Raw genomic sequence first — 20880 nt, 5'->3', positions numbered from 1 at the left:
AAAAAGTCAGTGCCCTTCAATTAGCCTGAATGTAGTGAAGCAGATGGGATCCAATCCTCCAGGGAGAAAATTGAGAAAGATCCTAAGAAATACTGCATAGGACTGATTTATCTGGGTAATTATAAGCCTCATTTGCACAAAACTGTTCAATATGGCTGCAGTGAGAAAATTAAGAATTTATAAAATGTTGATATGTGGCCTAAACTATCAGTGGGAGTGGAGTCATCTGTCAGGCAGAATCTCAATTCAGAATGTCAAGCTAATCATCAGCGGGAGAGGCTGAAAGGCAAACTTGGCCAGGGGGCCAGGGGGTGGAGGGGATGCATTTTGAGGGAACCCTTTGTTAAAGGCTCCCATGAGCTCATCTCTGTTGAAACATTCACTGCCATGTTGGTTGGATGGGGTGTCCTGCCTTAAAACATCCTGTCGCATTTTAGGAAGAGAAAGAACATCTAAAGAAACTCAAAGAAAGCAAAAAGAAAAAAAAAACCAAAGCCCGAATTTTCTTTAAATTCTGTTGTGACGACAGCAGTATTTGGCAGTGTGTGCATCGTGTCCTTATTGCAAGGAGACCCTCTAGCCTTCTGAGCAGTCTTGTGTTTGTGCTGAGGCACTGCGGACTATTTGTATGAATGCGAAACTGCACACTGTCTTTTAAAGGCTAAGTTGGAAGCCGGCATATCTGTGTTGTAACTGTGTTTATGTGTGATAGGGAAGGAAGCCTGACATTTTATAGAAGCAGCAAGAGAAAAATAAATGCTATTTATGATAGCATTGAAATCATGCTGAAATTATTCTCTCCAGTTTCTAGGACTGAGAGGGATTTTAGCTTGTTGGGAATATGCACTCCACTGTCCTGTTTTTTTCATCACTTGGTGTTGTTGGAAACACTTCAGCTCAGGTATCTCCAAGCAGCATTTTGTTCAACATCTGTATCTGGAGCCTCAGCAGCCTCAGCAGCATTTCTGTGCCAGTCCAAGGCCAGCTTTATCTCCTCTGTATCCCTCTGTTGCTTTCCTTGTGCATTCATTGATGAGCAAGATATATGCTGTGGAATTCTGTGGCCAGAACAGCATGGTGATGAGCTCTGCCTGGAGCCATCAGGGTGATGTGCTGCCATACAGGCCTCCTTCTGGCCGACCAGCCCATAGCCTGAGACCAGCACAGTGGAGTCACTGATGGCATCTTCCAGGACTCTGCTGATAAATAAGCAGGCTAATTGAGTTAATAAAAAGATAGGTCTTTTCCCTGCCAGCTGGAGTGCCACCAAAATGTGATAAATTATCTGATGCTGCTTTAAAATCGGAGATAAAAATCAGCTATTTTTACCTCCCTTTTCCTAATCTTCACCCTATTTCCTCTCCCTCAGTCCCTCCAAGTCCCTGGTTTGGTCAACCTCCATCCTCCTCTCACCTGCTCTTTCATTCTTTGGCAGATCTCCAGGGAGAAGTAGCTGTGAGACAGGAGCTTAAGTGGCCAGACGACTAGTGGGTTATTAAAGGCATACACTACCTTTAAAGGTATATATATAAGTATATATATATGTATAAAGGTTATACTACAGGCAGTGGTGGGATGCTGAAAATCCCACTGCTCAGTGGACAGGAGAGATGGACACTGTGGGACACAGGGATGTGTTAGAGGAGCAGGGGTGAAATGGTTTGCACACACAGGTATGCATCAGAGGGAGCAGGATGCCCCAGCTCCATCCTCCCACTGGCAGCCACATGTGTGGGGGGGATGCCTGTGCCCCATCTGCCAGAACACAGCCATCTCTGGCCAACCCTGAGATGTGCACTCCTGCAGCTGAGACTGATGTAGCACACAGAGAGTAATGAGAGATGCAGTTACCTATGAGGAGACCAGTCCTAAACTGACTCGTTGGTGTGCCTGCCAAAAGGGGAAACTTAGTCATAACTTTTACCTGAATTTCACAACGTGAGGTGGGTATGAGGCTTTTTTTATTTCAAATGAGAGGGAAATAATGGGGCATGTGGACTCAGTGATTTCTATTCCATAAAGTTTGCAGTGAGAAAGCTGGAAAAGTCACCAGCCCCTGAGAGACTGAGAGCTGAGAGATGCTGTGAAGTGCAGTCACTGAGGAGACTGAGACGCGAATGAGATCACAGCGCTATGATCTTGTTCGGAACATGACTTTTCTTTCTGGTGCATATGTCAGATGAATCAGACAATGGTGGTGTCAGGAAGATGGATAATGCTGCTGGCAAGGCTGGCAGAGGAGACAGGAAGATGTGTTAAGCACCAAAACAGGACGGTATTTATGCCTTTCTCCTGTGCTCATTACAAATACACAAGAAATATTTAAAAAGGAAGGTAGAGCAATAGCAGGAGCTGTTGGGCACACTTCTTTAAATACTCGATTGTCCTGAGGAGGACAGTGAGAAAGGACAGGAGTGCAGCCCTGTAAGCCCACATTACCTGTCCCTCTGCTTCTGGCAGGCGACTTGTGCATGGAAAGGTGTGCATGTCTGTGGGAGACACTTGCTGAGAGTCCTTGCCAAAATCCATAGTGTCACAATCAAGTGAGGCAGGATGCTCTCCGTACCTGTCAATGCTGGAAAGGAAATTCTGCTCCTATTCAGCCACTACAGCTGTGAGTCTAGCCAGGTCTCTGAGCCATGGAAATTTGTTCTGTGTCCTGTGGTGCGTGTAGGACAGCCCAGACCAGCAACCAGCTGTCCAGAAATGGCTGAATGAGTCAATGGCTTACCAAGCAGACGACATCTTTCCCTTCCCCAGGGAAGGCTGTTTTTCTATTTGCTCTGACACATTGCTCTGTAAAGTAGTAGTGCCAAAGAGTAATTCTACAGAATAGAAGAGAGTGAGAAGCTGAAATACTGTGTTTTAATAAGTCATTGCTTGTCAGCCGAGCCACAGTAAGAGTGCTGGGATATATTCCTAGCCTCTTCAAACACAAAGAGAACCTATTAGCATAAACCATGCCATGCTTTTTTTTTTTTTCTTCCCAAAAAGAAGAATATTTCTGAGAGGTTTTTTGTTTTTTTGTTTTTTAGTTATTATTTCTCATTTTACACAGTCGCTGTGCTGAAGTGTTAAAAATCCTCAAAGAACTGATGGAAAGGCTAGATGATACAGAGTTGAAATGTTCCTTGAGTAGTTGAGTAGAGAATCTCTTCTTTTTGGAGCCTCAGGTAGCCTTGAAACTCAATGTCTCTGACTCAGATGCCACTGCTTAAAAGCAGCTGATCCATGCCTGATGGTGAAAAATAAGGCAGCAACTTGAGCTGCACGTGAACGAAGAGAGATGGCCTTATGGATGGAGAATGTGGTGAAGGGCAGCAGTCTAGTGGTTGAGGTCAGGAGAACTTTCCACTGGGAAAGGTGGGAAAGCATGAGAGACCTTGCATGAGGTTGTGAAAGAGCAGTACATATCAACACTGATACACGTTCAGTGCTAAATATGCATTATATTCTTGCAGATAGCTGTTGTCATAGATTATAATTCTCCTCCTCTCCTCTCCTCTCCTCTCCTCTCCTCTCCTCTCCTCTCCTCTCCTCTCCTCGTCTGTCCTTTTCATCAAATGCTGGAACTCAGCTTTAGAAAAGTGTGAAATAACCTTTAAGCATATTCTCATTTTATATGTCACTATCCTGTACCTTAAGTTCTAATCTTTTCTTTAGAAAAAAAAAAAAAAAAAAAAAAAAAAAAATCCAGAAATACTTGAAAAATGTTTCGGGAATTACTTAATTTTAGAAATAAAGGGGAAAAATAACTTCATCTGAAACTAAGTGGCAATGAAACAAAGTCTAATTACCTGCATTCAATTCTCCAATCAGGCCAATAGGCTAATGAACATCAATAGTCCTTCACAAAGTGCCCTGGGATCCCAAATGACTGTAAGTGGTCAGGCCTTTGGTTTTGCATTTCAGAGTCTGGTTGGTATAATCTTGAAGCAAAATCTGCAGATCAGATCATAGCCTATACTCAGTCTCTGGATTACTGTGTGTGTGTATGTGTACGCCCTTGAGCACTGCACATCTGGGATGAAATCAAAGCGCTTTTAACTGCACATGTATCCCATTTCTGGCTTGCTAGTAGTCCTTTAAATGTGCTGGGTTTAATCCAGGAAAAACGAGTATTCAAAATCACACTAGTGAAGGGGAAAAGGAAAAAAAAAAAAAACAAAAAAACAACCCAAGTTTTATATACTTGGATGGCATTTTTCTTTGAATATGAATGACTTAATCATAATCACTCTTAGTGAGAGGTGGGTGATGAAAGTTCAGAAATCTTCAGACAGAGAAAGACTTTGAACCTGCCTTTCTCATGTCGTTGGTGTGTATATTAGGCCTGTAAGAGGGAAAAAGCAAGCCAGCAGCTTGCATCCTCTGCAAGAAACCAAAATAACTCTTTCAGGGGTCTTGAGATTTCAGAGCAGTATTCTGCTGAGAGGAATTTGTACAGCGCTAATCCACTCGGATCTTTGAGTATGGATTAAAATGCCCAAACCTACAGAATTTTTCTCAGTGTTAGAAAGCACTCTGATTTGAGGCTTTGCTCTGTATTTGGCTTGTATAGTCAAATCCTAAATTTCCTCTGAATTCAATTCCCACTTTTCTCCTTTAATACATTTGTAAGTGTTCATTCTGTGTTCAAGCAAGATATATATAGCAGCATCAGCACTGCGCATGCACTTCCTGCTTTTATTGTTTGGAAGATAGGAACGTGGTTTTAGAAACCTGGATACAGACTTTGCTTGCAGGAGCAAGGAAGTAATGAGGAATATTCCACATCCAGTGCATAGAAAGGTTTGTTGTTTTCAGCTCTAGAATATGCTGTAATACGGGCATTACAGAAGACATCTGGACATTGCAGGTTCAGGTTCTGTTGACCCCTAGTTTGCCCCTTCTTTGCAGAGTGTAACACTAGACAATTTTTTTGCCACCTCCTTTTCTATGTTTTTCACAGGTGATAACTTGGCAGGCATGGGAATATAATATTGATAAATCTAGCAGAGTAACTAAGCAAAAGACTGTCCATTTGGAGAATGAGGATGGAGATGAGATATGTGCTTGCCTACTGACAGCAGGGACAGGCAATTAATCCCCACAGTGTCAGGCATTTTGCAGTCAGAAACCTGCCTCTCCAGGGGTAGGTAGCAGCTAAGTAGCAGTTTCACTTCTGGACTCTGGCACACAGAGGGGAAATGAGACAGAAACTGGTTGTATTTTTTGGATCCTTTCATTGGTATTGTATGTTGAAATTATATGACACCATTTGCCAGTAATAAATCATTTTGCTGTCTGTTATGTGATTACATAATTAAATATCCCTTGTCGTGGATACAAATGCAGGGGTTGACTTAGACTTTGTGGGAATTAGGGGTTTGATTTTTTGAACTTTACATTTCCTGACTCCTGTGCAAATCAAACCCAGTTGTTTAACACTACACTGAGAAATGATTCATGCAATAAGTCGTATACAGTGAGAAGTGCAAACTGTATTTTCAGTGTATTTTCTGTCTTGCTCATAATTTATTTGTTCAGTAAAATAGATGCAGAATAGGCATGGAGAATTTAGCATTTCTCTACTGCTCATCCTTATAAAGGTGGTGCATTGCACGGGGATAATGATGCTTATCTCCTTGGTGAGTTGCTTCGAGATGAAGAGAGGGAAACTTCTAGGTGGAGATGGGCTGTGATCTCTTGTGTTTTCTGTTGTTCCTGAGCCATTTCCATTCTCAATGAAATGCCATCACCAGAAGATGTTGGTTCTGGCCAAGTACCCCTGGGCACTCTAGTTGCAACCTGTATTGTATTATTTAAAACTGGCTCTAGTCTGGAGTGGTGTCACTTGTCTTGATGTCATTGGAAAGCCAGACTCCTCCAAGTGCAGCAGCTCTTACAGCTGACCCATCCTCGAGCAGCATGATGTCTATTAGTTTTATTGTTGGTTTGATTGTTTGCAGTTGGTTCTCACTGCTGCTTTCTGCTGAGGTTTAATTCTGTTTGTGTTTGGAAGGACAAGGGAGCAAATTTGTTGTTTTTGTTAGAAACTAAGCTGTTCTGAAGTCTTGATGACGATCCATTGTTAGTGGTGTTACAAAACCTAAGTGGGCAAGAAAGTACGAAGGGAAGGAAAAGTACAATTCAGATTTGCCAAGCAACGTGAAAATAATGAGAAGATTAGCAGTTTGGCACTGTTTACCAGTAAGCTGTGAATTAAATGCATCCCCCTTTTCTCTTTTCATTAGTGCAACGTGTCACTGCAGTTCTGGATTTCATGTCCTTCTCACACCTCTCACTCCTCCTTCTGTCAAAATGCAGGACTTCATTTTATTGCAGGAGAAATGAAGGAGCAAGCAGTTAATATGGCTTTGGAGACTTTCTAATCACCAGTATCTGAAATGCGGTCATAAGTATCCGCAATTCACTTACTGGGTGGAGATGAATCGCCTCCAGTTTGCTTTTACGAACGCGAGTGGAACATTTGGGAACAGTGGTTTCTGTTGTTGACACTGTGAAGTGCTTGTAGGCAGCCAGCTATAAAAGACCAGAGTGACATTTACACGTAAGTTCTCTCATCACCGTCATTGAAGAAAGGATTAAATTCAGTGTGATGCCATGGCATATGCTGAGTGATGTTCTGTTCTTGGCTCTAGCTTCCACCAGCTCAACTCCATGTATTCATCTTGGGTTTGAGAACTGGTGTAAAAAGAAAACTTGATCGTCACAGATGAGAAAGCAATACTGGTGTCACTGAAATCTATGGGATTCTTGCCATAAAGTTTGGCTAATCAAGATTTTCACCTTGAGGTTACTATCTGATTGCAGGAGCGTAGAGATGTTTATGTCTGTATTGTTCTGATTTCCCGCCCCTCTCCAGCCTCTTCCCTGCAGGGAACTTATTGCATCCCTGTGTAACAGGCACTAGAATCACAGCCACTAACCAGTGCAAGAAATATCTTTGAGATTATATTCCATCTGATTTCAGGGACCTGATAAAATCTCCTGATACAAATATACCAGACATTGAGCTGATAGTACAGCTGTTCTTGTCTCTAATTCAGCAGAATTTGGGCATGGGGGCTAAAAGAGGAAGAGAGGCTTTTCTGAGTGCAAAGATGCATACTTGTTCAGAGCAATTCAATCTTATTCAAAACCAGATCTCATGCCTGTCCCAACATAAAATTCATCTGGGTGATATAATAGTTTGTTGCCTGATGCAGTCATAGAGCACTCAAGTAATAATCTGTAAAACTGGGAGAGATTTTTTCTTTGTTTCCCCACAAAAAAATAAATGGGAGGAAGTTTTAGTTTATTTTCATGTATATATTATGGCATATACTGTAATATTTATAGTCTGTTGTACTCTAAATATAACTTGTTAAAATGTTATAAATATTTATATAAATATGAAACTCCCAGAGTGATTTGAGTTGTGAGAAAAGCGACCTCCAAAATAACAGTTCTAATTATCTTTTTTTTTTTTTTTTTTCCTTTGAACAAATTGAAATAATCCTGGTAATTTTTGCTAGCAATTTTGGAGAAAGAAAAGTGGGGTAAAACTAAGACAACCCTGAAATCCATGTCATGATTAAGAAGTATTAGAAAAACAGCAAGATCTTGAGCTGAGGAATGTTTGGAAAGCTGATATTCTTTTTCATTCACGATCTGAAATTCTTGAAGCCTGTTTTTGGCAGACCACAAATATATTGTGGTTAATGTTGATACAGAGAAAGACACCAAGTAATTCATTGCGCCATAATGTCAGGTTTTAGGATCAGAACAAGCTGTTTCCAGAAAACAGTATTTCCAGTTCAGTGATAGCTTATTTGAGGTGTTAGCTTTATATGATATACAGTGGGATGGCTTTAAACTAAATGTGTCAGTTAAGTGCGTAACCACGAGCAATAGCACAGGGAACACTATACTTGTATCTGTGGGGCAATATTTTCCATTGTTTCCATTTCCTTCTAAACATCAAATGTGAGAGTGCATGTTCTTCTGGCTTCCTGTAGGATCAAAAGGGAATTTGCTTTATTTATTTGATCAGAGGCGAAGCAGACTGTGCTCTGTGAAACAGTGTCTCATTCATCTGTCCCAAAGGCAATCATGAATGGAAATGACAGTGATCAGGTGGAAATCTGCTTTTAACTGATGTCGGTTGACGTGTCAGTTTGATCAAATAATAATAATAATAAATCATCTAGGGCCTAAGATTGATGAGTATCTGCATTTCATGTTGGCTTGAGTGGGAACTCCAGGCTGGTGGGGATTTTTTTAAGACTGCACTTCAAAAAGGTGTGAAGAGGACTAGGTCCTAAGGAACACTGTCACTGAGGTTGGCAGAAGTTTTGCTTTTTGGTGACAGCAGATCTGAGTGATGAGTCCTCCATCTGGCCCCATGTGCTGCTGAGTGTCCCCAGGCCCCAGTGCGGTCAGTGACACACTTCCCAAAAACCTGAACATCCACAGGATTTGGTCCTGGGTTATAATTTCATTCTAGATTTATTTGACACTAAAACAAAACAGCTGTTTGCAATTAACACACATAAAAAGAACAATAACAAAAATGCAGCCTTCCCTTCCAGCTCTACATATACCCAGTGCAAAGATCTTGCAAAGTTCTGCTCATTTTTTTCCCCGTGCTCCAACTAAAACATCAAAATCAATTGATCTCACTGAAGACTGAATGAAAAAAAAAAATTATGGTTCCCCAAATGTTTCTGATTGGCAGCAGCAACTCGGTAATGAAAGATAAATGCTGCCCTGGGTGCATGTGCATGCTGGGCTGTCTCTGCTGCAGATCTGATCTAAGCACAAAGCTACAGGGACACGAGGGCCAGGCAATGGCTGCTGCTGTGCTGGGACAGGGTGAGGTAGATAGCTGGTTTCTGACCAGGACTCTGATCCAGGGCAGCTGGCCCACCCTCCCATTGGGAACAGTGAACAAGGAGCTTGTAAAATACACAGACCAAATGGAAATGACCCCCATTGACTGAAACCAGCTGCACATCAGACCTCTCACAGTCTCTCTTGATTTGCTATCTTAAATAAATGGATGTGGTAGAAGAGGCTGTGGAAAGAAAACAAAATAATTTATCCTCCTTGAAGTTGCGCCACACTAGTAAGCCACAGTTTTTACAGCTGAAAAAAACCGATTCTTCACATATTGAGTTTTCTTTTTTTTTTGCTTTAAAAGTCTGCAACTTAGAATGCACCATGCTGCACGTCAGTTTCAGAGCTTTTTGACAAATATAGCATTGGCAGATTTTGTTAGGTGTTCATCCTTTGAAAAATGCTGGCTAACACTAGTCTGGTTTTGCACCACAATTCAGAAAAGAAGTTACGATAGCTTTCGCTGATGCTTTGCCTTAAGAGCTGAGTGCTGCTTCACAATAAAGGTCTTGATCAGTTCTGAAGAAGAATGATGTGCAGAGTGACTTAGCTGGTTCATTTGTTGTTTGCCATATTTTTCTGAATACATTCCTGAGTAACACCTGATATCTGGAGCACTGTGAAGAGCTGTTTAGAATAACCAGTGTAGCACCTGAACTCAGAAGTATGAAGGATGAGTGCTACGCAAGTCTTCCTTTATATCTAGGACAGGTTACTGCTGTGGGTGTTAGACTGAGCTCAGTTTGGACATACAGAATAAGTGCTCAGAAGTAGGGTAAGAGATACTTAACTTTGCTGTCATAATTGCATCAATTTGAGAAGATTGTCAGGTGCCATAATAAAAGTATAGCAATAATTTGATAGGCTTTCAGTGAAGAAACTTTTAATGTCAGCAATCCAGTTTTCCTTAATACAACTGAGACGTAGATATCTCTTACAAAGTACCTGTAAGTTTTCTTTTTTAAAAAAACTCTTATTCAGCCAGTTGATCGTTAGTGAAACAACATACTGAATTTGAATCAATAAATCTATTAAAATACCTCAGTAGAATGACCTTCTGCAAAAACATTTGGCATACAAAAATTATGGGAAAATATTTTGAATTGATACTGTTACTTTTTTTTTTTTTCCCCTCCTAAAATTTTTCCTTTTTTTTTTTTTCCCCTTTCCCTAATATTTTACCTTTTGTTTTGTTTTGGTTAAGAATATGGTTGTGTTTGATGCAATGTTTGTGCAAATAGAAAAGGGTATACAAATATACAAACACGGTAACAGTAGTATACAGGTACAGAAAATAGTAGCAACTTTGAACATAGGATCCTTTACCCATTACCTTGCAATATAGTTGCACAGACAGATGTTATTTTAATATATATTGAAATTCTTATATACAGATCCTGTGTTTCCTGACAATTTGGTTTTGCTTTAAAGACAAAACCAAAATGCAGTTCAGTGCTGGAACAGGCTGCCCAGAGAGTTTGTGGATGCCCCATCCCTGGAGGTGTTCAAGGCCACATTGGATGGGGCCCTGGGCAGCCTGGTCTAGTATTAGATATGGAGGTTGATGGCCCTACCTTCAGTAGGGGAGCTTGGTGATCCTTGCTATCCCTTCCAACCCAAGCCATTCTGTGATTCTGTGATTCTGTGATATTGTGATTACTCTTCCACTTGACAAGAGTTATCCACATTGGCTGTAGGATCTTCTGACTGTTATCTGTGCCCTACAGTGGTTGCCACAGGGAAATGCACACCTCTGTTCCTTCTACCACTACCATTTCTTGCAGCTTTCCTGTATTTCTGGTATAATTCGCAGCTTTGGGGTGACCCTGCAACTGTGCTGAACGGGAACATTTTTTTCTCTGTATTTCAGTTATTTGTCATCTTGGTACACAAGTACCATACCTCATAGTTCAAAATCTAGCAGCCCTTCCAATTACTCTTCGGTGGTTTCTGATAGAATCTTATTGATATTAAGGAGAGCATTTTCCTGGTCAGCACTCCAGGACCAACAAAACATGAGGAGAAGAGTTTAGTGCATGATAACGTAGAATACATTTGAACTTTCTGTAAAGAAAAAGGACCCGGTTGAGACCACCCTTGCAATTTTCTTGTCTTTCTAATGAAAAAAATAGCAACACAGGTTGAGTGCTCTTACAATTGTAGAATACTTTAAACTTGAACTTTAAAAACACATGTCAATGTGGTGTATTTATCAGTGGTCTTTTAAATAAAATCTATAGTACAATGGAGAGGAGAACTAAATATCAGACTTTTTTTTCACCTTTATTTTAATCAGACCTTTCTTTTTAAAACTGAAAGAATAACAACTTGATGAAACTAAGGGTACTGAGCTGGTCATACAGAAAAGAAGGAAAGCAAGTTATTTCTCCTCAGCAGCACAGTAGGAAATGTGCAACTGTTGAGTTTCAATTCATATGTTTACATCTCTACATACTTACAGTGGAAAATTAGATTAGAGCCCAAGAATATATTCTTTCTCAAACAGAAATAAGATGTGTTTTATCAAGGGAACAACAAGAAAAAAAAATCTCAAAGCACAAGGCACCGGTTCTACATCAGAAATGTTATTCTGAATGCTCTGAACTCCACATATAAATTTTCTTCTTTGCTTTGTTCCAGAGATTGAAGGCAGCACTGACTCATCACCCTGCCGCCATGTCGAACGGGAATATGAACACCATGGGCCACATGATGGAAATGATGAGCTCGCGGCAGGACCAGGCGCCACACCATCATATGCACTCACATCCTCATCAACACCAGACACTGCCACCTCACCACTCCTACCCCCACCAGCACCAGCACCCAGCGCACCATCCTCATCCTCAGCCTCATCACCAGCAGAATCACCCCCACCACCACTCCCACTCGCACCTTCACGCGCACCCAGCACATCACCAGACCTCGCCGCACCCACCGCTGCATTCGGGCGGACAAGCACAGGTAGACCCTGATGCCATGTGCATCTCTGAGTTTTGCTGTTATGTGGAGTAAAAGTCTCATGCCTGTGTTGCATCTCGCCCTCCAGCTACTTAAAAATGCTGGCTACTGGTGGCAGGGAAGCATAGACTTTACGGAGAAAATCGTATGAATCAACAACTTATTTTTCTGCTTAATATTCTTGGCACTTGTAATGTCTTACTTAATAAGGAACTCCAAGTTTTTTTCCTACTCTGATCTCTGCACATTGCCGCATTATTCTTTTATGGACAAAGTATATTATGAATCTATGTTCTGCACTGTATGTTGTGCTTGACTTCTCAGGCCAAGATTTAAAGAGTTACATGCATTCTGTGTACAGAAATAGATAGCACAATCTTTAGTGAAGTAAAATGGCCACACATACGCATACTCAAAGTAAGGAATTTATGTATGTGTGTATGCACAATACGTAAAGAAACAACCTCACTGAACTCAATGGTGTATTTATTTCTTGTCTATATTGCAGATAGTAGAGATAGATAGTTTTAAGGTACACTGGCTTAGAGGAAGAGATAAAGGATTTCAGACCTTGTGAAGGGGATTGCAGCTCCTAGGTGTGGTGAATGATTAGGTAACAGCGTGGGCAATAGTGGGCCTAAAGTCATGTCAGGATAAAGAGACAATGAAGCCAGTTCAAGGAGAGAGATTTAAACTAGGAAAGGAGTTCTAAACTGGATTCAGATGATGTTAAAGGTGTGCAGGTGGGTAGTACATACAATGAGGACAATAAGCCAGACGTAAGAATTTAGATCTGTGAAGTATTGCATTGCTTGCAAATACCTTTCAGACAAGCTCTTAGAAAACATTAAAGAAAATGAGAAGATTTGGCTGACATCCCAGCCTCCCACAACATTAACTATTTACTAACATCCAGCTTTATTATTGCAGAGACTGCAAGCACATGGCATTTCCCCAAAGCATTTGCTAATGTAAAATGAATTGTCAGCTTTAGAGAAACAGTCTAAATAAGAGATCAGCAGACTCCCCTGTGAGAAGATGTCCAGAGCTTTCCTTAGTTTAGTTCAGTTTTTACTTTGTGAATTCAATTATTTTCCCATCTGTTAATGAGTTATTTTCCTTGGAGTTGTTTAAAAACTCCAATAAAGAGACGTTATCTCATACCATAGAAACCAAAAGTAAGCGAATGGCTCTCTAGGGTATCCATAAGAGAGTAAACACTCCATGCATCAGATAAAGGCAACAGGTGAAATCTCACAGATTTAAGGATAAGGCACCAGCCAACAAGCCAATGTGTTAGCTGCTTTTCCTTCTGTGCTGCTGAAGCCATTTTTGAGTCATTCTGATTGGAACAGCCTAGATTCCTTATGGTTTGCTTTCCCTGTTAGCTGGGTACTCCTTGCAGTCAAGCACTGGGGCACGCAGGCCGACTGGCAGCAACAAAGCTGTGTCAGATGTGTCTCAGCACCTCTGAGTCTCTGGAGCGGGGTCTTTGTGGTAACGTGAGCTTTGCAGGGAACACAGTGTCAATGAAGGCAATGGGCCCCAGCAGGGACCAAGTAGGTCTTCGCCTTGACCAGAGGTGTAAATGTCACCCAGAGGTTGTGGATGGAGGCAATGGCTGATGGATCTGAGTAGGACTCCTGGGACCATCTGCTTCCCCAGACAGCAGAGCTTTTGCTGCTTGCCTGTTCTCGTGGTGCAAAGACAAGAGTGATTTCTGAATACACACATGGGGAGAAAATAAGACTTTGCTGAGTAATAAACATAATTATTACTTACTAAGCTCATCTGTAGTCTCCATGGTATTGGCCTCTTTGGAGATCAGATTGCTCCAGCAGATGTTGATTTTATGGTGAATTTTACTACTTCTCAACCTCCTTATTCTTCTGAGACAGACTCTTTGGTTCTAAGCCACCCGCCAAGCAGCCCATGTTGATGTGGGCCATGTGTTCCAATGACATAAATTCTGTTATTTCACCCCACACTGTCCTGTAATGTCAGCATTCATATCACACTTTTCACCTACCACTTTGACCCAGAGGAGCCCAATGAGCTAAGTTTTGCCAGGATGAATGGATGGGTATTAATTTTGTAGTATGGTGCAAAGAGTGGAGATGAGCATTAGATCAAGGCTGAGTATAATCTTCTAACATATATATTTCTGAGAAAGAGATATTTTACCAAGCTGTAACTGTATTGCTTCAGCTAGTGCAAAAATTGAGACTATTACTGCCATTTTGGTCACATTAACACCTTTTCATATCAAACTTACCAGAGAGATAGCTGAGGTAGAGCAGAGTTGGGGATGTTTCATTTTATTACCTGTCCTACATTTGTCTTGACTATGAATATCTGGTAGGCATTTAATAAAAGATAACATTAACATTAATTTAATATATTTATATTAATGTATTAATGATATGTTAATATTGATATTTAATATATATTTTCTTTCTTACTAGAGTGTGTTTGTCCATAGGCAGGGTGGGGACGTCCTGTTAGAGAATGATGCTTAGACAGTTACTAAGATGTATTCTAACAGATTGCAGGGCCTCAGAGGTTGGAGGGCAGCTGGTATCCCTCGTTGGCCATCTCCTATGGCAGAGATGGTGGCTGTAGCACATGGACAACCCCCTGTTGAGCAGAGGACTGGAAGCTTAAATTGCAAATGGGAGGACTTCACAAAAGCTAAAATTTTAAGAATAAGGCAGAAGGTGCAAGGTGGCTTATTTAGTTTTAGAAGTTTGTTTGTTTAGTTTTTTTTTTTTTTTTCCTGCTCCTACAGAAGGGAAATTACCTGTCTGCACAACAGAAAATTGAGAGTAAATTTGGCTTTATGTGAAAAGAATTATCAGATGCACAGTATAATTATATGTAAAATTGCCACTCTAACTGACACAAGTCAGCTGGGAAAAGGAGCAAGTTCTTCTTCAAACTTTGTGGTGAGATTCTAGACAGAAAAGCAACCTTGCAAGATGATAGTATCATTTTAATTGAGACAGACAGATGTGTTAAGCAAACAAATGTTAATTAGTGCAGTTGAAATTTAGGACGCAATCTGACAAAGCTCAGAGTATGTCCACTTACTAAGCCAAAAGGAAGCACCTTGGAGGTTTGGGCCTTTGCTAGAAGAGCAAGGTTAATTTTGAGTCAACAATTGAGGTTTCTGGACTCTTCCAGACTCCACTGGTGTAGGAATAGCAGGAGTAGCACAGATGTCTCCAGCTGTGCTACAGCAGTTAGGTCCAAACCCCAAGAAAAACCCAAAGCACAAGGGCCTGGGCACCATGGTGAGGCAGGAAAGCAGTCGGAGAGCTTGTTATTCCCAGGCAGCGCCTATTGCCTTTAGAAACACTGAACATGAAGTCTGATACTCATTCCTCACCACTACATAGGCGAGCATTTCATCCAGAAAAGTCAGAGCACAGTCTGGTGGCAGCTGGCTCCATCACAAGCTTCCTCTGAAAGGGCATAGACAAATTACTTTCAGGAGCAAGACTGATATTCTCCTTCAATTGAAAAGGTATTAATATGTGGTTTTCCATATTTTCATAGCAGAGGGGTTGTAAGTGGTTTTCATAATTGCTGTCAAATAACCATAAAAAGGAGTATAGCATGTGTTCAAGAAACATTTAGATGTTGTACTGAGGGACATGGTATAGTGGGAAATATGGGTGATAGGTGGACAGTTGGAGTGGATGATCTTAGAGGTCTTTTCCAACCTTGGTGATTCTGTGATCAAAAAGAGGACAAATAAAAATGCCTGAGGAGGAAACAGCAGTACCTCCATGGGATACCAGCCTTCCTTCAAAATCCACATGTGTGTGAACACCTAAATCCTTTATTTCAACTACATCTCATGGGCATTGAGGTCTCCTGGCTCACCACCCTTGCCATAGCTTCCCCGGTGCACTCAGATAGCAGAGCACTTGTATTTCCTGTCTTTAGAGGCTATGAGATACTGAGCAGAGGTCGAAGAGCATGTGTAAAAGAAAAGTCCCAAAATTTCAGAAGCAATTACCAAGGAAACAAGAAGAAAGGAGAGACAGAAATAAGGCCTCTACAGTCTTCTACTTTGATTAAAAGGGTTGCTGAGAGAAACTTGACATTTCAGCTTTGAAATAGATGGTGGCAGAGAAAGTACCTTAGTGAAAGTTTATAATGACTAGCTGTAAGGGAAAAATATTTTTCCTACTAATATTCAGAGAATCATTTCAAAAAAATCTCCCCTTCAACCAATGCAGCCCTTTGCCAGCAGCTAACATTAGAAGCATCTGGCAGTGTCTTTCAACGCGTGCCTCTCCAACCGGGCGACTGTGGGAGATGCTCCCCATTCCTCAGCCTCATTCCCTCTTCCTTTCCCCCACCCATTGCCTTATCAACCCTCTACTTAACAGGTTTCACCAGCCGCACAGCAAATGCAGCCCACGCAGACGATACAGCCGCCACAGCCCACTGGAGGCCGCCGGAGAAGGGTGGTGGATGAAGACCCTGATGAGAGGAGGAGGAAATTTCTGGAGAGGAACAGAGCCGCTGCCACACGCTGCAGACAGAAGAGGAAGGTCTGGGTGATGTCACTGGAAAAGAAAGCAGAAGAACTCACCCAGACAAACATGCAGCTTCAGGTGCGAGCCACTGTCTATGCCCCCAAGGACACAGAGGCCCTCTTTGTGCTTGCTGCTGCCCCGGCACTACCGCTGCTGCGTGGGAGCGCGGCACTATCAAAGGCGGTTAGTTGAGGTGTCTGTGCTCCAATTAGAGGAATAATTTCATTTTGGCAGGATAAGCCAGGAAAAAGCTGTCTTGGGATTAGAAGCCTTCACTAGACAGAGCTGTATTTATTTTCTTTTCTTGTCACTGTTTTGTTTTTTAAGTGCCATTACCTTGGCTATAAAGCATTTCTTCAGAGCAGGGCACGTAGCTAAGCCCTAACTCTAAGCCAGTGAGATGGGAGCATAAATCGAAGGGAAGAGAATGAATATAAATTTGAGATTAAAAGCACAGGAATGGTGTCCTTCTTACAGTGTGCACAGAAGTTAGTTTGTGTGTCAGCTTATGGCATCAAATCTGGGAGTCAAGTTGCCCTCAAAAGGAGTTTGTTATAAAATAATGTCAAGGACATTCTTCCCAAGTTGTGGATCATTTTTTGTTTTCTTCGATCTCAACTTTGTATAACAGTGCATTTTATGATGTGTGGCAAACCAAACTCTCTATTTCTCTTCTAGAATGAGGTCTCCATGCTGAAAAATGAGGTAGCACAGCTGAAACAGTTGTTGTTAACGCATAAAGACTGTCCGATAACAGCCATGCAGAAAGAATCACAAGGATATCTAAGTAAGTAGCTAGTATGCTTACTCTGTCTCCACATCACCCACAGGAAAACACAGTTTCTAGTTCTTCCCTCCAGAATCCCTTGGCCATATTACAACATGAACCTCTCTTCTCAAACATCATCCAAGCCGTCCCATCTCCTGCCCCTATTTATCCAGCCCTGCTTAAAATCCAAAAAGCCACAGTTTGCACCCAGCCCAGCACTGCTGGTCCCTCCCTGTCCCTCCACCCCACAAGGCGATGCGCACGGATGGATGCTGGCTCCCATGTGGAGGATCCCTGTGGAACTCAGAGCTCCAGACCTGCAAGAGTCCTCCTGGGCACAGCGCTGCCAGCACAGTAACATAACTCTCCAAAGGGAAGTTATAAAGGAAAGCATTACAGCCCCCTCCAGCGAAAACGGTACTGTGCTCTGACTGTGGCACAGACCAAGCGCGGAGCAGGCTTTCAAGGTTTGTTCTTTTTAACTCTTATCTTGCCTTTTTCTTCTTTTTTAAATCACATCTGAGGCCAGCATTGAATCAATTCTGTCTAGTTGATGCATTTTACAAGTACAGTAATTTATGGACAAATTCTTTGCTTGGCTCTAGAGTGGCTCAGAAGAGCCTCTGGGTTAATATTTGCTAGATTGCGGCCTTCTCTTAAAATAGAGCCCATTTCTGTCTTGTCCGCATCACTATGCATCTGTCTCTTTAACAATACTCAAATTAAAAATACATAATTGCATTACATGCCTGTCAACTGTTGCTTGAATTAGATTTTCTGTGATGCAGTGCACTACACTGTAATTCTGATTTCTGCTGGAGCGAATAGAGAATTCAGGCTTTATAAACCTTAAGATACTGGACGTTTTGTACTACGTGTTGGTTTCATAGCCATTAAGGTTTTGGTGTTTTTTCAAGGTGCTGGCTCCTACCATTGCGTTACCATTAGATGACTGAATGTGCGCTCTGTCCCCCATCCTTTTCTAGGTCCTGAGAGCAGTCCTCCTGCGAGCCCGGTCCCAGCATGCTCCCAGCAGCAAGTCATCCAGCACAACACCATCACCACCTCCTCCTCCGTCAGCGACGTTGTGGGCAGCTCCACTCTCACGCAGCTTGCCAGCCACAGAACAGACATCAACCCCATCCTTTAAAACGGGTTGATCAGAAACTGCTAGGGGAAAGTAGTAGCATATCAAAACATCCTCTGTGCTAAGGACATTTTTGACCGTAACTCAAGCCTGGAAGATTCCTCAGTTCTTGAAAGACTCTGGCTTTCATTTTTATAGTTATTAAAATGTCTTTTATACTTAGTTACATAAAAGGGAGTTATGCAATTAATATGCTATCAGCTTGAGAAATGCTTTGGTGCTTTCTCCAGTTTTTTTGGTACCAGTTACTTGTTTATAAACCTAACTGTCTCTGTACATAGTCACATTTTCTTCTCACCAATCTAGCCTGAAGCCTCAGAAATACGGAGTTGTGTTAAACTGCAGCTTGTTAGCCAATGTGAGGCATGAAAAGTATTAAACAGAGTCATATGTAGGTAACTAGGAGTAATTAGGCTATAAATATAGAGAGAGGGCATCTGCTGACAGCATCATAAAATATGAGTTAGAATTGTGCTATCACCAGAACCTCGTCTTTCAACACGGTTACACAGTGTGTGGCTATCGGAACAAACCCAAACCCCAGTAAAGTGCCCTTTTGCCCAGCCATCCTCTTCCAGCTCTCTCCCACCCTGTCCTTTTTGTCCTTCAGTTGTTCTCACAACTCACTTCTCCCTTCCCTAGCCCTCTGCCCTTCTCTTAGCCAGGCTTCCCTCTCCTCCTCCCCCTCTCAGAGAACAGCGATAAACAAGTAAAAACTTCAAGCCTACCTAAAAACTGCCAGCACGGCTGCTGCTTTCACTAGCTCTTCACCCACAGCTGGGCTGCACCGAGCTTTTCTGTTTTGAAAAATAGAAATGCTCCTGATTTAGTGCTTTTAATAAACAGGGAAAGGCAAAAGCAGTGCAGTTGCAGGTGAAGCAAGATTGAAAGCCAGCTGTGTTGATGCTAGCAGCCGTGTAAGCTGTTGGGGTAAATGGCTGTGGCACAGTGCAGGCATAGCGAGTAACACCTGAGAATTACAGCAATTCTTTAGCGCTGCCAGTCGTTAACACAGCAAATCCATGTAGTATATAATTCAGAAAAGTTCTGTTCCCTAACCTGCTTACATTGTTCTAGCACTGAAAGCTAACAGCCTCAGATTTCACAGGCTATAAATGAAAAATAAATCAGCGTAACCATTCTGACCAGTTGGAAAAATGCCACTTTTAATTACCAAGGCAAGTCCTGGTCTCTGCAGGCATCCCCTTGGATGTACATGGACTGGCTTTGAGCTGGCAGACATCAGTGGAGCTTCGCTGACCATAATGGCACTTACTCCAGTTTACAGCGAGTAAGAAATTGTCTCATAATGACATTAAAAAAAGTTTTATCGAGTGTGCAGCCACTAAAAAGTGCTGCAAGAAAGGCAAATTCCACTGCACTCACTGGATAAAATTCAGTCCTGTAAAGAGGGTCTGTAAAGGGGCTTTATGCCACAATTAAGGGTTTTGTTTGGACTATGTGCCTGCCCCTCAGCACCACGGATTTGCATCCCAGAGTAGTAGCAGTGATTGATGGGGAAATCAGAGGGAGATGATGCCAGTTAATTATGCTTGCCTTTCAGTATCCTGGGACCCGGTTTTGCTCTCAAGGCTGGCAGTGGTGACACCTCCTTCGTCTGCCCCAGGGAGCAGGACTGGGCTCTGAATTGGTGATGAACTTTCAGACATTTCAAACTGCATCTTTAATAGCAAAAGATAATTCATGCTATTCCTAGCAAACACTCCAGCCCAAAATACGCTTCATTTTGAAGTGAGGTTCTTGTCCTCAGCTGCTGCTTCTTGGTTGTGAGAGGAGTCACAGGTTTTAGTAGGGTGACTCTTGTCAGAGCAGGAAAGAGTTAAGCGAGTGCAGTGAGAGGCGCTGTCAGGAGCAGGGCCCTTTTGGAAGGAAAAGCAAAGTTCTGAGGATTGTTTCTGAATTAGTTCTTATCTTGGTAACTTTTACAGTATTCTTGAACAGCTCTCTTTCCATTTATGCAAATACATTCAAAAAAAGATTTTTAATGTACAGTGTAAATCTTGACTTGATTATATAGTCTAAGAACCAAAAAAAAAATTAAGAAAAAATACAAATGTAAAGGATTTTCTATTATATTTTAGACAAACATATACTTTTAAAGTGTTTTAAATACTGAATCTATAATTTTTTTTTTTAATCTCTGGTTGTAATAGCTAAGTGGTTTTGCTTCATCATGGCTCCCAAAGGAAATTCTTTCAAATATGCAGTCGAGCAAAATGTTCCATCTGAATATCCACGATGTGAAAGACAAAACAAGCCTTTCCCCTGTGTCTGAATGTCATCCTTCACTGTGAAAAATAAAATGCCATCACAGGGTTAATTTGCAAACTTTCCCTCTATATGGGTAGCACTTAAATATGTTAAAAAAGTAAAAATCTAAGTAGTTGATAACATTAGGATACCCAGTTGAGCTGCACTGCACTAGAATTACAGTTTAGCTTCATTTTGTTCAGTCTCCTCAATTAAAATATTTAGCTGTTAAACTGAAAGCCTCTACTTTAAAAAGGGGGAAAAAAAAAAAAAAAAAAAGGAAAAAAAATACAAAAACC

The 20880-nt window shown here is 41.5% G+C and overlaps 1 protein-coding gene across 2 annotated transcripts in view; it reads left to right on the top strand.

The window, feature by feature from the left end:
• CREB5 (cAMP responsive element binding protein 5) overlaps positions 1-20212 on the top strand; it is a 238651-nt gene extending 218439 nt beyond the window's left edge. For both annotated transcript variants that reach the window (XM_042817066.1, XM_042817065.1), the window contains 4 exons: positions 11524-11847; positions 16245-16472; positions 17073-17181; positions 18150-20212. In XM_042817066.1, coding sequence (XP_042673000.1) covers positions 11524-11847; positions 16245-16472; positions 17073-17181; positions 18150-18313 — 825 coding nt within the window. In that variant the 3' untranslated portion in view covers positions 18314-20212. The remainder of the gene's footprint in view (positions 1-11523; positions 11848-16244; positions 16473-17072; positions 17182-18149) is intronic.
• The last annotated feature ends 668 nt before the right edge of the window (positions 20213-20880 follow it).

Source organism: Centrocercus urophasianus, unplaced genomic scaffold (assembly GCF_019232065.1).
Source record: "Centrocercus urophasianus isolate 14NV4802_14NV808 unplaced genomic scaffold, USGS_Curo_1.0 seq_16, whole genome shotgun sequence".
In the NCBI taxonomy this organism is placed as follows: domain Eukaryota; kingdom Metazoa; phylum Chordata; class Aves; order Galliformes; family Phasianidae; genus Centrocercus; species Centrocercus urophasianus.
Note: the sequence above shows the minus strand (reverse complement) of the source record. Positions and strands in the feature narration are given on the sequence as shown.